Source organism: Eubalaena glacialis, chromosome 3, assembly GCF_028564815.1.
Source record: "Eubalaena glacialis isolate mEubGla1 chromosome 3, mEubGla1.1.hap2.+ XY, whole genome shotgun sequence".
NCBI classification, from domain to species: domain Eukaryota; kingdom Metazoa; phylum Chordata; class Mammalia; order Artiodactyla; family Balaenidae; genus Eubalaena; species Eubalaena glacialis.
The window spans coordinates 47,857,985-47,872,094 of NC_083718.1; the positions used below are offsets into that span (position 1 = coordinate 47,857,985).

Below are 14,110 nucleotides of genomic sequence, written 5' to 3' on the forward strand. Positions count from 1 at the left end.
GAGTGAAGGTTCTGAGCCCCACGTCAGGATTCCCAACCTGGGGGTCTGGTAACGGGAGGAGGAATTCCTAGAGAATCAGACTTTGAAGGCTACTGGGATTTGATTGCAGGACTTTGACAGAACTGGGGGAAACACAGACTCCACACTTGGAGGGCACACATAAAGTAGTGTGTGCATCGGGACCCAGGGGAAGGAGCAGTGACCACAGGGGAGACTGAACCAGACCTACCTGTTAGTGTTGGGGGGTATTCTGCAGAGGCGGGGTGTGGCTGTGGCTCACCGTGGGGACAAGGACACTGGCAGCAGAAGTTCTGGGAAGTACTCCTTGGCGTGAGCCCTCCCAGAGGCTGCCATTAGCCCCACCAAAGAGCCCAGGTAGGCTCCAGTGTTGGGTTGCCTCAGGCCAAACAACCAACAGAGAGGGAACCCAGCCCCACCCATCAGCAGTCAAACGGATTAAAGTTTTACTGAGCTCTGCCCACCAGAGCAACAGTCAGCTCTACCCGCCACCAGTCCCTCCCATCAGGAAACTTGCATAAGCCTCTTAATAGCCTCATCCACCAGAAGCAAGAAGAACTACAATCCTGCAGCCTGTGGAACAAAAACCACATTCACAGAAAGAGAGACAAGATGAAAAGGCAGAGGGCTATGTACCAGATAAAGGAACAAGATAAAACCCAAGAAACACAACTAAATGAAGTGGAGATAGGCAACCTTCCAGAAAAAGAATTCAGAATACTGATAGTGAAGATGATCCAGGACCTCGGAATAAGAATGGAGGCAAAGATTGAGAAGATGCAAGAAATGTTTAACAAAGACCTAGAAGAATTAAAGAACAAACAAACAGAGATGAACAACACAATAACTGAAATGAAAACTACACTAGAAGGAATCAATAGCAGAATAACTGAGGCAGAAGAACGGATAAGTGACCTGGAAGACAGAATGGTGGAATTCACTGCTGTGGAACAGAATAAAGAAAAAAGAATGAAAAGAAACGAAGACAGCCTAAGAGACCTCTGTGACAACATTAAACGCAACAACATTCGCATTATAGGGGACCCAGAAGGAGAAGAGAGAGAGAAAGGACTTGAGAAAATATTTGAAGACGTTATAGACGAAAACTTCCCTAACATGGGAAAGGAAATAGCCACCCAAGTCCAGGAAGTGCAGCAAGTCCCATACAGGATAAACCCAAGGAGGAACGCTCCGAGACACATAGTAATCAAATTGGCAAAAATTAAAGACAAAGGAAAATTATTGAAAGCAGCAAGGGAAAAACGACAAATAACATACAAGGGAACTCCCATGAAGTTAACAGCTGATTTCTCAGCAGAAACTCTACAAGCCAGAAGGGAGTGGCATGATATACTTAAAGTGATGAAAGGGAAGAACCTACAACCAAGATTACTCTACCCGGCAAGGATCTCATTCAGATTCGATGGAGAAATCAAAAGCTTTACAGACAAGCAAAAGCTAAGAGAATTCAGCACCACCATACCAGCTCAACAACAAATGCTAAAGGAACTTCTCTAAGTGGGAAACACAAGCGAAGAAAAGGACCTACAAAAACAAACCCAAAACAATTAAGAAAATGGTCATAGGAACATACATATTGATAATTACCTTAAATGTGAATGGATTAAATGCTCCAACCAAAAGACACAGGCTAGCTGAATGGATGCAAAAACAAGATGCATATATATGCTGTCTACAAAAGACCCACTTCAGACTTAGGGACACAATTAGACTGAAAGTGAGGGGATGGAAAAAGATATTCCATGCAAATGGAAATCAAAAGAAAGCTGGAGTAGCAATACTCATATCAGATAAAATAGACTTTAAAATAAAGAATGTTACAAGAGACAAGGAAGGACACTACATAACGATCAAGGGATCAATCCAAGAAGAACATATAACAATTATAAATATATATACACCCAACATAGGAGCACCTCAATACATAAGGCAACTGCTAACAGCTATAAAAGAGGAAATCGACAGTAACACAATAATAGTGGGGGACTTTAACACCTCATTTACACGAATGGACAGATCATCCAAAATGAAAATAAATAAGGAAACAGAAGCTTTAAATGACACAATAGACCAAATAGATTTAATTGATATTTATAAGACATTCCATCCAAAAACAGCAGATTACACTTTCTTCTCAAGTGCACATGGAACATTCTCCAGGATAGATCACATCTTGGGTCATAAACCAAGCTTCAGTAAATTTAAGAAAATTGAAATCATATCAAGCATCTTTTCTGACCACAACGCTAGAAATCAATTACAAGGAAAAAAATGTAAAAAACACTAACACGTGGAGGCTAAACAATACGTTACTAAATAACCAAGAGATCACTGAAGAAATCAAAGAGGAAATCAGAAAATACCTAGAGACAAATGACAATGAAAACACGATGATCCAAAACCTATGGGATGCAGCAAAAGCAGTTCTAAGTGGGAAGTTTATAGCTACATAATCCTACCTCAAGAAACAAGAATAATCTCAAATAAACAATCTAACCTTACACCTAAAGGAACTAGAGAAAGAAGAACAAACAAAACCCATTGTTAGCAGAAGGAAAGAAATCATAAAGATCTGAGCAGAAATAAATGAAATAGAAACAAAGAAAACAATAACAAAGATCAAAAAACTAAAAGCTGGTTCTTTGAAAAGATAAACAAAATTGATGAACCATTAGCCAGACTCATCAAGAAAAAGACGGACAGGAATCAAACCAATAAAATTAGAAATGAAAAAGGAGAAGTTACGACAGACACTGCAGAAATACAAAGCATCCTAAGAGACTACTACAAGCAACTCTATGCCAATAAAAAGGACAACCTGGAAGAAATGGACAAATTCTTAGAAAGGTATAACCTTCCAAGGCTGAACCTGGAAGAAATAGAAAATATGAACAGAACAATAACAAGTAATGAAATTGAAACTGTGGTTAAAAATCTTCCAACAAACAAAAGTCCAGGACCAGATAGCTTCACAGGTGAATTCTATCAAACATTTAGAGAAGAGCTAACACCCAATCCTTCTCAAACTCTTCCAAAAATTTGCAGAGGAAGGAACACACCCAAACTCATTCTATGAGGCCACCATCACCCTGATACCAAAACCAGACAAAGATAATAAAAAAAAGAAAATTACAGACCAATATCACTGATGAATATAGACGCAAAAATCCTCAACAAAATACTAGCAAACAGAATCCAACAACACATGAAAAGGATCATACACCATGACCAAGTGGGATTTATCCCAGGGATGCAAGGATTCTTCAATATATGCAAATCAATCAATGTGATACACCATATTAACAAATTGAAGAAGACAAACCGTATGATCATCTCAATAGATGCAGAAAAAGCTTTTGACAAAATTCAACACCAATTTATGATAAAAACTCTCCAGAGTGGGCATAGAGAGAACCTACCTCAACATAATAAAGGTCATATATGACAAAGCCACAGCAAACATCATTCTCAATGGTGAAAAACTGAAAGCATTTCCTCTAAGATCAGGAATGAGACAAGGATGTCCACTCTCACCACTATTATTCAACATAGTTTTGGAAGTCCTAGCCATGGCAATGAGAGAAGAAAAAGAAATAAAAGGAATACATATTGGAAAAGAAGAAGTAAAACTGTCACTGTTTGCAGATGACATGATACTATACATAGAGAATCCTAAAGATGCCACCAGAAAACTACTAGAGCTAATCAATGAATTTGGTAAAGTTGCAGGATACTAAATTAATGCACAGAAATCTCTTGCATTCTTATACACTAATGATGAAAAATCTGAAAGAGGAATTAAGGAAACACTCCCATTTATCATTGCAACAAAAAGAATAAAATACCTAGGAATAAACCTACCTAGGGAGACAAAAGACCTGTATGCAGAAAACTATAAGACATTGATGAAAGAAATTAAAGATGATACCAACAGATGGAGAGATATACCATGTTCTTTGTTTGGAAGAATCAATATTGTGAAAATGACTATATTACCCAAAGCAATCTACAGATTCAGTGCAATCCCTATCAAATTACCAATGGCATTTTTTACAGAACTAGAACAAAATATGTTAAAATTTGTATGGAGACACAAAAGACCCCGAATAGCCAAAACAGTCTTGAGGGCAAAAAACGGAGCTTGAGGAATCAGACTCCATGACTTCAGACTATAGTATAAAGCTACAGTAATGAAGACAATATGGTAGTGGCACAAAAACAGAAACATAGATCAATGGAACAAGATAGAAAACCCAGAGATAAACCCACGCACCTATGGTCAACTAATCTATGAAAAGGAGGCAAGGATATACAATGGAGAAAAGACAGTCTCTTCAATAAGTGGTGCTGGGAAAACTGGACAGCTACATGTAAAAGAATGAAATTAGAACACTCCCTAACACCATACACAAAAATGAACTCAAAATGGATTCGAGACCTAAATGTAAGACCGGACACTATCAAACTCTTAGAGGAAAACATAGGAAGAACACTCTTTGACATAAATCACAGCAAGATCTTTTTTGATCCACCTCCTACAGTAATGGAAATAAAAACAAAAATAAACAAATGGGACCTAATGAAACTTAAAAGCTTTTGCACAGAAAAGGAAACCATAAACAAGATGAAAAGAGAACCTTCAGAATGGGAGAAAATATTTATAAACAAATCAACGGACAAAGGATTAATCTGTAAAATGTATAAACAGCTCATGCAAGTCAATATTAAAAAAAGAAACAACCCAATCCAAAAATGGGCAGAAGACCTAAACAGACATTTCTCCAAAGAAGACATACAGATGGCCAAGAAGCACATGAAAAGCTGCTCAACATCACTAATTATTAGAGAAATGCAAATCAAAACTACAGTGAGGTATTCCCTCACACCAGTTAGAATGGGCATCAGAAAATCTACAAACAACAAATGCTGGAGAGGGTGTGGAGAAAAAGGGACCCTCTTGCACTGTTGGTGGGAATGTAAATTGATACAGCCACTATGGAGGACAGTATGGAGGTTCCTTAAAAAACTAAAAATAGAATTACCATATGATTCAGCAATCGCACTACTGGGCATATACCCAGAGAAAAACATAGTTCAAAAAGACACATGCAGCCCAATGTTCATTGCAGCACTATTTACAATAGCCAGGTCATGGAAGCAACCTAAATGCCCATCAACAGACGAATGGATAAAGAAGTTGTGGTATATATATACAATGGAATATTACTCAGCCATAAAAAGGGATGAAATTGAGTCATTTGTTGAGACGTGGATGGATGTAGAGACTGTCATACAGAGTGAAGTAAGTCAGAAAGAGAAAAACAAATATCGTATATTAACGCATATGTGTGGAACCTAGAAACATGGTACAGGTGAACCAGTTTGCAGGGCAGAAATAGAGACGCAGATGTAGAGAACAAATGTATGGACAGCAAGTGGGGAAAGCAGTGGGGTGGTGGTGGTAGTGGTGTAATGAATTGGGAGATTGGAATTGACATGTATACACTGATGTGTATAAAACTGATGACTAATAAGAACCTGCTGTATAAAAAAATAAATAAAATAAAATTCAAAAATTAAAAAAAAAAAAAAAGAAGTTACAAAGTTGTCACTGCTTTGAATTCATAGTCCTCTCCTTACCCACGCATTTTCTGCCTTTGAGGTGATACCCAGGTTCACATCCACAGTGAAAACTTCCTATGGCATTGAAACAGCGGTGGTGACAGGGGCTGGATTCTTGACATTCATTAATATCTGGTAAGGAAAACAAAACTTGCTTTACATGCTGTTAGAAAACTTGGGTTAATTTACCCCAAATGTTAAATATTTTAGTGATCATTATGTTTAAGATCTTCCCTAAAAAGAATCCAATTGAAGTGCTCTCAAAGGATCTGCTAGATAATTGATAGAATTAACTGCTGGAGAGGGTTATTCTCTTCAACACTACTCCAAGGTAGAAGTTTGCTAATGATTCAGAACTATGTTGATGCAAAACTTCTCTATTTTAACTATTTTATTTACCATATGGCTCCCATTCCAGTTTCTAGGAACTTTTATCCCTGGAATGTTGCTGACAGACTGGAGTACTGAAGGTAGAAGAATAATAATAATAATAAAAAAGTTAAGTCTTCTGCAACAACTTTTGCAATTTGACCCTTCTTCTCAATTTTTGCTGCTATTAGTCTGATGTGGGTGTTTATCACCTTGCACTCAAATGACTGCAGCAACTTTAACTTTTCTCCTCATCTGTAGTCACTGCCAAATTAATCTTCCCGAACACCATCTGTGTCATAGTGCAATGGAAAAAAAAACTGCAGGCATGAATTCCCCAAACTTGTGTGCAGTTGCCTGTATTTTGTAACTTCTCCCCTTTCCTTTCTTTCATTCCAGAGAAAGGGAGACCATTCCTTCCATTTAAGAAGAGTTCCTCTATTTGAGTTTTTGATCTCTGCAGCCCATCTCCTCCTTCCTCATCACGATGACTGTGGTCCACTGATCATTCCCTCCTCTTCTGTATTTTTAACGCCCTTCTCCTTACTGTCATCTTTCCCACAACCCTGTAGACATAATCAAATCTTTCCTATCCCAACAAAATCCCTCTCTCAGGTCTCTACTCACCTCAAGCTCCTGCCACTTTTCTATTGTTCTATTACAAACCCTCAAAAGAACAATCTCACCATACTTTAGGCTCTTCATGTTCTAATCTTACATTCCCAAGTTCGAGATTTCCAATGTCTTATTTTGTTCTTGTTTTCTATTTCAGATCTTCTAATTTAATCTTTCAAAATCTGTACATGTCACATAAATGCACAAATGTGATAACATATTTTTTAAATTTAATTTTTATTTTATATTGGGCTACAGTTGATTTACAATGTTGTGTTAGTTTCAGGTGTACAGCCAAGTGGTTCAGTTGCACATATATATATATCCATTCTTTTTCAGATTCTTTTCCCATATAGGTTATTACAGAATATTGAGTAGAGTTCCCTGTGCTATACAGTAGGGCTTTGTCAATTACCTATTTTATATATATTAGTGTGTATATGTTAATCCCAAACTCCTAATATATCCCTCTCCCCCCACCTCTCCCCTTTGGTAACCATAAGTTTGTTTTCGAAGTCTGTGAGTCTGTTTGTTCTGCAAATAAGTTCATTTGTATCATGTTTTTAGATTTCACATATAAGTGATATCATATACTATTTATCTTTCTCTTTCTGACTTACTTCACTTAGTATGATAATCTCTAGGTCTATCCATGTTGCTGCAAATGGCATTATTACATTCTTTTTTATGGCTGAGTAATATTCCATTGTATATACGTGCCACATCTTCTTTATCCATTCCTCTGTCAATGGACATTTAGCCATTCCATATCTTGGCTATTGTAAATAGTGCTGCAATGAACATTGGGGTGCATGCATCTTTTTGAAGTACAGTTTTCTTTGGATATATGTATGGTTTTTCCATACATACTGTTTTCCATAGTGGTTGTACCAGTTTACATTCCTACCAACAGTGTAGGAGGGTTCCCTTTTCTCCACATCCTCTCTAGCATTTATTATTTGTAGACTTTTTAATGATGGCCATTCTGACTGGCGTGAGGTGATACCTCACTGGAGTTTTGGTTTGCATTACTCTAATAATTAGCGATATTTAGCATCTTTTCATGTGCTTTCTGGCCATCTGTATGTCTTCTTTAGAGAAATGTATATTTAGATCTTCTGCCCATTTTTTGATTAGGTTGTTTGTTTTTTCATATTGAGCTGCATGAGCTGTTTGTATATTTTGAGGTTTATCCCTTGTCGGTCACTTTGTTTGCAAATATTTTCTCCCATTCTGTGGGTTGTGTTTTCATTTTGTTTATGATTTCCTTTGCTGTGCAAAACTTTTAAGTTTAATTAGGTCCTATTTGTTTATTTTTGCTTTTATTTTCATTACTCTAGGAGGTGGATCCAAAGATGTTGCTGCGATCTATGTCAAAGAGTGTTCTTCCTATGTTTTCCTCTTAAGAGTTTTATAGTATCTGGTCCTACATTTAGGTCTTGAATCCATTTTGAGTTCATTTTTGTGTATGGTGTTAGAGAATGTTTTAATTTCATTCTTTTACATGTAGCTGTCCAGTTTTCCCAGCACCACTTATTGAAGAGACTGTCTTTTTTCCATTGCATAGTCTTGCCTCCTTTGTCATAGATTAATTGACCATAGGTTGTGTGGGTTTATTTCTGGGCTTTCTATCCTGTTCCATTGACCTATATTTCTGTTTTTGTGCCAGTACTATACTGTTTTGATTACTGTAGCTTTGTAGTATAGTTTGAAGTTAGGGAGCCTGATTCCTCCAGCTCTGTTTTTCTTTCTCAGGATTGCTTTGGCTATTCAGGGACTTTTGTGTTTCCATACAAATTAAAAAAATTTTTTGCTCTACTTCTGGGAAAAATGCCATTGGTAATTTGATAGGGATTGCATTGAGTCTGTAGATAGCTCTGAGTAGTATAGTCATTTTGACAGTATTGATTCTTCCAATCCAAGACCACAGTATATCTTTCCATCTGTTTGTGCCATCTTCAATTTCTTTCATCAGCATTTTATAGTTTTCAGAGTACAGGTGTTTTGCCTCCTTAGGTATGCTTATTCATAGGTATTTAATTCTTTTTGATGCGATGGTAAATGAGACTATTTCCTTAATTTCTTTTTCTGATCTTTCATTGTTAGTGTATAGAAATGCAACAGATTTCTGTGTATTAATTTTGTATCCTGCAACTTTACCAAATTCATTAAGCTCTAGTAGTTTTCTGGTAGCAAAATCTTTAGGATTTTCTATGTATAGTATCACGTTACCTGCAAACAGTAACAGTTTTACTTTTCCTTTTCCAATTTGGATTCCTTTTATTTCTTTTTCTTCTCTGATTGCCATGGCTAGGACTTCTAAAAGTATATTGGATAAAAGTGGCGAGAGTGGACATCCTTGTCTTGTTCCTGACCTTAGAGGAATGCTTTCAGTTCACCACTGAGTACGATGTTAGCTGTGGGTTTCTCATATATGGCCTTTTTATGTTGAGGTAGGTTCTCTCTATGTCCCCTTTCTGGAGCATTTTTATCATAAAGGGGTGTTGAATTTTCTCAAAAGTTTTTCTGCATCAATGGAGATGATCATATGGCTTTTATTCTTCAATTTGTTACTGTGGTGTATCATAGTGATTGATTTGTGCATATTGAAAAATCCTTGTATCCCTGGGATAAATCCCAGTTGATCGTGGTGTATGATCTTTTTAATGTATTGTTGAATTCAGTCTGCTAGTGTTTTGTTGAGGATTTTTGCATCTATGTACATCAGTGATATTGGCCTGTAATTTTCTTTTTTTGTAGTATCTTTATTTGGTTTTGGTATCACGGTGATGCTGGCCTTGTAGAATGAGTTTGGGAGTGTTCCTTCCTCTGCAATTTTTTGAAACAGTTTCCAAAGGATAGGTGTTAACTCTTCTCTAAATGTTTGATAGAATTTGCTTCTGAAGCCATCTGGTTCTGGACTTCTGTTTGTTGGAAGTTTTAAAATCACAGTTTCAACTTCAGTACTTGGGATTGGCCTGTTCATATTTCCTATTTCTTCCTGATTCAGTCTTGGGAGATGGTACCTTCCTACGAATTTGTCTGTTTCTTGTAGGTTGTCCATTTTATTGGCATATAGTTGCTTGTAGTAGTCTCTTAGGATCCTTTGTATTTCTGTGGTGCCCATTGTAACTTCTCCTTTTTCATTTCTAATCTTATTGATTTGGGCCCTTTCCCTTTGTTTTCTTGATGAGTCTGTCTAAAGGTTTATCAATTTTGTTCATCTTTTCAAAGAACCAGCTTTTAGTTTCTTTGATCTTTTCTATTGTTTTCTTCATCTCTATTTCATATATTTCTGCTCTGATCTTTATGATTTCTTTCCTTCTACTAACTTTGGCTTTTGTTTGTTCTTCTTTTTCTAGATGCTTTAGGTGTAAGGTTAGGTTGTTTATTTGAGATTTTTCTTGTTTCCTGAGGTAACATTGTATTGCTATAAACTTCCCTCGTAAACTGCTTTTGCTGCATCCCAAAGTTGTTGGATTGTTGTGTTTTTGTTTTCATTTGTCTCTAGGTATTTTTTGATTTCCTCTTTGATTTCTTCAGTGATCCATTGGTTGTTTAGTAACATATTATCTAGCCTCCAGGTGTTTCTGTGTTTTGCAGTTTTTTTTTCTTGTAGTTGATGTCTAATCTCATAGCGTTGTGGTTGTAAAAGATGCTTAATTTCAGTTTTCTTAAATTTACTGAGGTTTGCTTTCTGGCCCAGCATGTGATCTATTGTGGAGTATGTTCCATGTGAGCTTGAAAAGAATGTGTAATCTGCTGCTTTTGGATGGAGTGCTTAAATATTAATTAAGTCTATCTTGTCTAATGTGTCATTTAAGGGCTGTGTTTCCTTATTGATTTTCTGTCTGAATGATCTGTCCATTGAGGCAAGGGGGGTGTTAGAGTCCCCCACTATTATTGTGCTACTGTCAATTTCTCCATTTATAGCTGTTAGCATTTGTCTTATATATTGAGGTGCTCCTATGTTGGGTGCATATATATTTACAATTGTTATATCTTCTTGTATTGATCCCTTGATCATTATGTAGTGTCCTTCTTTGTCTCTTATAACAGTCTTTATTTTAAAGTCTATTTTGTCTGATATGAGTTTTGCTGCTCTAGTTTTCTTTTGATTTCTACTTTCCTGCAATACCTTTTTCCAACCTCTCACTTTCAGTCTGTACGTGTTCCTAGGTCTGAAGTGGGTCTCTTGTAGACAGCATATGTACAGGTCTTGCTTTTGTACCCATTAAGCCAATCTATGTGTTTTGGTTGGAGCATTTAATACATTTACATTTAAGGTAATTATCGATATTAATGTTCTTATTGCCATTTTGTTAATTGTTTTGGATTTGTTTTTGTACGTCTTTTTCCTTCATTTCTCTTTTGTTCTCTTCTGTTGTGATTTGATGACTATCTTAGAGTTGTGTTTGGATTGCTTTTTCTTTTTTGTGTGTGTATCTATTGTAGGTTTTTGGTTTGTGATTACCATGAGGTTTTGATATAGCAATCTATATATATACAAGATTATTTTAAGTTGCTGGTCTCTGAATTTCAAATGCATTTCTAATGTACTGCATTTGTACTCTCCTCACGATTGCTGGTTTTGATGTCATATTTGTGTGTAGATGATTTGCTACCTTTACAGAATGTTTGCCTTTACTGGTGAGCTTTCCCATTCATAATTTTTTTGTTTCTAGTTGTGGCCTTTTCTTTTCTGCCTAAAGAAGTTCCTTTAGCATTTGTTGTAAAGCTGGTTTGGTGGTGCTAAATTCTCTTAACTTTTGCTTGTCTGTAAAGTTTTTGATTTCTCCATTGAATCTGAACAAGAGCCTTGCTGGGTAGAGTATTCTTGGCTGTAGGTTTTTCCCTTTCATCACTTTAAATATATCATGCCACTCCCTTCTGGCTTGCAGAGTTTCTGCTAAAACATCAGCTGATAACTGTATGGGGATTCCCTTGTATGTTCTTTGTTGCTTTTAATATTTTCTCTTTGTCTTTAATTTTTGTCAAGTTGATTAATATGTGTCTTGGTGTGTTCCTCCTTGGGTTTATCTTGTATGGGACTCTGTGTTTCCTGGACTTGAGTGAGTGTTTCCTTTCCCATGTTAGGGAAGTTTTTGGCTATTATTTCTTCAAATATTTTCTCAGGCCCTTTCTCTCTCTTCTCCTTCTGGGACCCCTTTAATGCGAATGTTGGTGTGTTTAAGGTTGTCCCAGAGGTCTCTTAAACTGTCCTCATTTCTTTTCATTCTTTTTTCTTTATTCTGTTCTGCAGCAGTGATTTCCACTCATCTCTCTTCCAGCTCACTTATTCGTTCTTCTGCCTCATTTATTCTGCTATTGATTCCTTCCAGTGTATTTTTCATTTCAGTTATTGTATTGTTCAACTCTGTTCGTTTGTTCTTTAAATCTTCTAGCTCTTTGCTAAACATTTCTTTTATCTCAGTCTGTGCCTCCATTGTTCTTCTGAGATCTTGGATCATCTTTACTCTCATTACTCAGAAGTCTTTTTCAGGCAGATTGCCTATCTCCACTTCACTTAGTTGTCCTTCTGGGGTTTTATCTTGCTCCTTTGTCTGGAATATATTTCTCTTCCACCTCATTTTGTCTAACTTTCTGAGTTTGTGGTCTCCTTTTCTCAGGCTTCAGTACTGTAGTTCTTCTTGCTTCTGGTGTCTGCTCCTTGATGGGTGAGGTTGGTCCAGAGGCTTGTGCAGGCTTCCTAATGGGAGGGACTGGTGCCTGCCCACTGGTGGTGGAGCTGGGTCTTGTCCCTCTGGGCAGGGCCATGTCAAGGGGTGTGTTTAAAGGTGGCTGTGGATTCAGGATGACTTTAGGCAGCCTGTCTGCTGATGGGTGGGGCTGTGTTCCCGTCTTGCTGGTTGTTTGGCCTGAGGTGTCCCAGCACTGGAGCCTCCAGGCTGTTAGGTGGGGCCAGTTCTTGCTGCCAAGTCCTCTGGGAGAGCTCACATTGATGAATATTCCCTGTGGTCTTTGCCTCCAGTGTGGGACACCTTTGCCCCCACAGTGAGCCACAGCTGACCCCCACCTCCCTGGGAGATCCTCCAAGACCTGCAGGTAGGTCTGGCTCAGGGTCCTATGTAGTCACTGCTTTTCCCTGGGTCCCAGTGCATGTGAAAACTTATGTGCACCTTTCAAGAGTGGAATCTCTGTTTCCCTCAGTCCTGTGGAGCTCCTGCACTCAAGCCCCAAAGGCCTTCAAAGCCAAATGTTCTGGGGGCTACTCCTCCCAATGCCAGACCCCCAGGCTGGGGAGCCTGATGTGGAGCCCAGAACTCTCACTCCTGTGGGAGAACCTCTGTAATATAATTATTTTCCAGTTTGTGAGTCACCCACTCAGTGGGCATGGGGTTTGATTATATCACGGAAGCACCCCTTCTATCATCCTGTTGTGGCTTCTTCTTTGTCTTTGGATGCAGAATATCTTTTTTGGTAGGTTCTTTTGGTAGGTCATTTTTGTTGATGTTTCTTCAGCAGTTAGTCATGATTTTGGTGTTTTCATGAGAGGAGGTGAGCTCAAGTCCTTTCACTCCGCCATCTTGTCTCCTTCCTGATCTGTGATCATATACTTTTAAAAGATTTTCTTAGTGCAGTTTTTTCTTCTTCTTTCACTTGGCTTCCCTTGTCCTCCCCTTGTCCACCAAAGCTAACTTACATTAACAATCTAATATAAATAATAACATATCTCTTTTATGTAAACCTATATCTCTCCCTAAATATATAAATCCATTTCCTTTTTCTTTGGTTATTGTTTGTTTTCCAGTCACATAATCTTTTCTACACAAGTTGCATACACTCTTTTATATCTTTGTGTTCTCACTCAACAACGTCTCATGGAAATTCTAAGCCAAACAGTTGTTGGCTGTTTGTCTAAGCCAAACAGTTGAGCTTCATTCCATTCTTTATAATGGCAGCATAGTGGTTCATGGTATAGATGTACCATAATTCATTCATTCTACTATTGATAAGAATTTCATTTTGTATCCAGTGTTTCTTCCTCTGGAAAATCCTGATAGCAGCTTTATTCATAATTGCTAAAATTTGTAAGTGCCAAGATGTCCTTCAGTAGAATGGATATATAAACTGTGGTACATTCATACAATGGATTATTTTTCAGCACTAAAAAGAAATAAGCTATCAAGCCATGAAAAGACATAGAAGAATCTTAAATGTATATTACTAAGTGAAAGAAGCCAATCTGAAAAGGCTACATACTGCATCATTCCAACTACGTGACATTCTGGAAAAGGTAAAGCTAGAGAGACAATAAAAAGATAAGGGGCTTCCCTGGTGGCGCAGTTGTTAAGAATCCACCTGCCAGCGCAGGGGACACGGGTGCAAGCCCTGGTCCAGGAAGATCCCACATGCCGCGGAGCAACTAAGCCCGTGCGCCACAACTACTGAGCCTGCGTGCTACAACTACTGAAGCCTGCGTGCCTGGAGCCCAAGCTCTGAA

At 37.7% G+C, this 14,110-nt stretch overlaps 1 protein-coding gene across 5 annotated transcripts in view; it reads right to left on the bottom strand.

Annotated features, from left to right (window-relative positions):
- The window catches only part of HMCN1 (hemicentin 1), a 508,722-nt gene that overhangs the window by 31,076 nt on the left and 463,536 nt on the right, over positions 1-14,110 (bottom strand). For all 5 annotated transcript variants that reach the window (XM_061187531.1, XM_061187534.1, XM_061187532.1 and 2 more), the window contains one exon: positions 5,680-5,793. In XM_061187531.1, the coding sequence (XP_061043514.1) occupies positions 5,680-5,793 (114 nt within the window). The remainder of the gene's footprint in view (positions 1-5,679; positions 5,794-14,110) is intronic.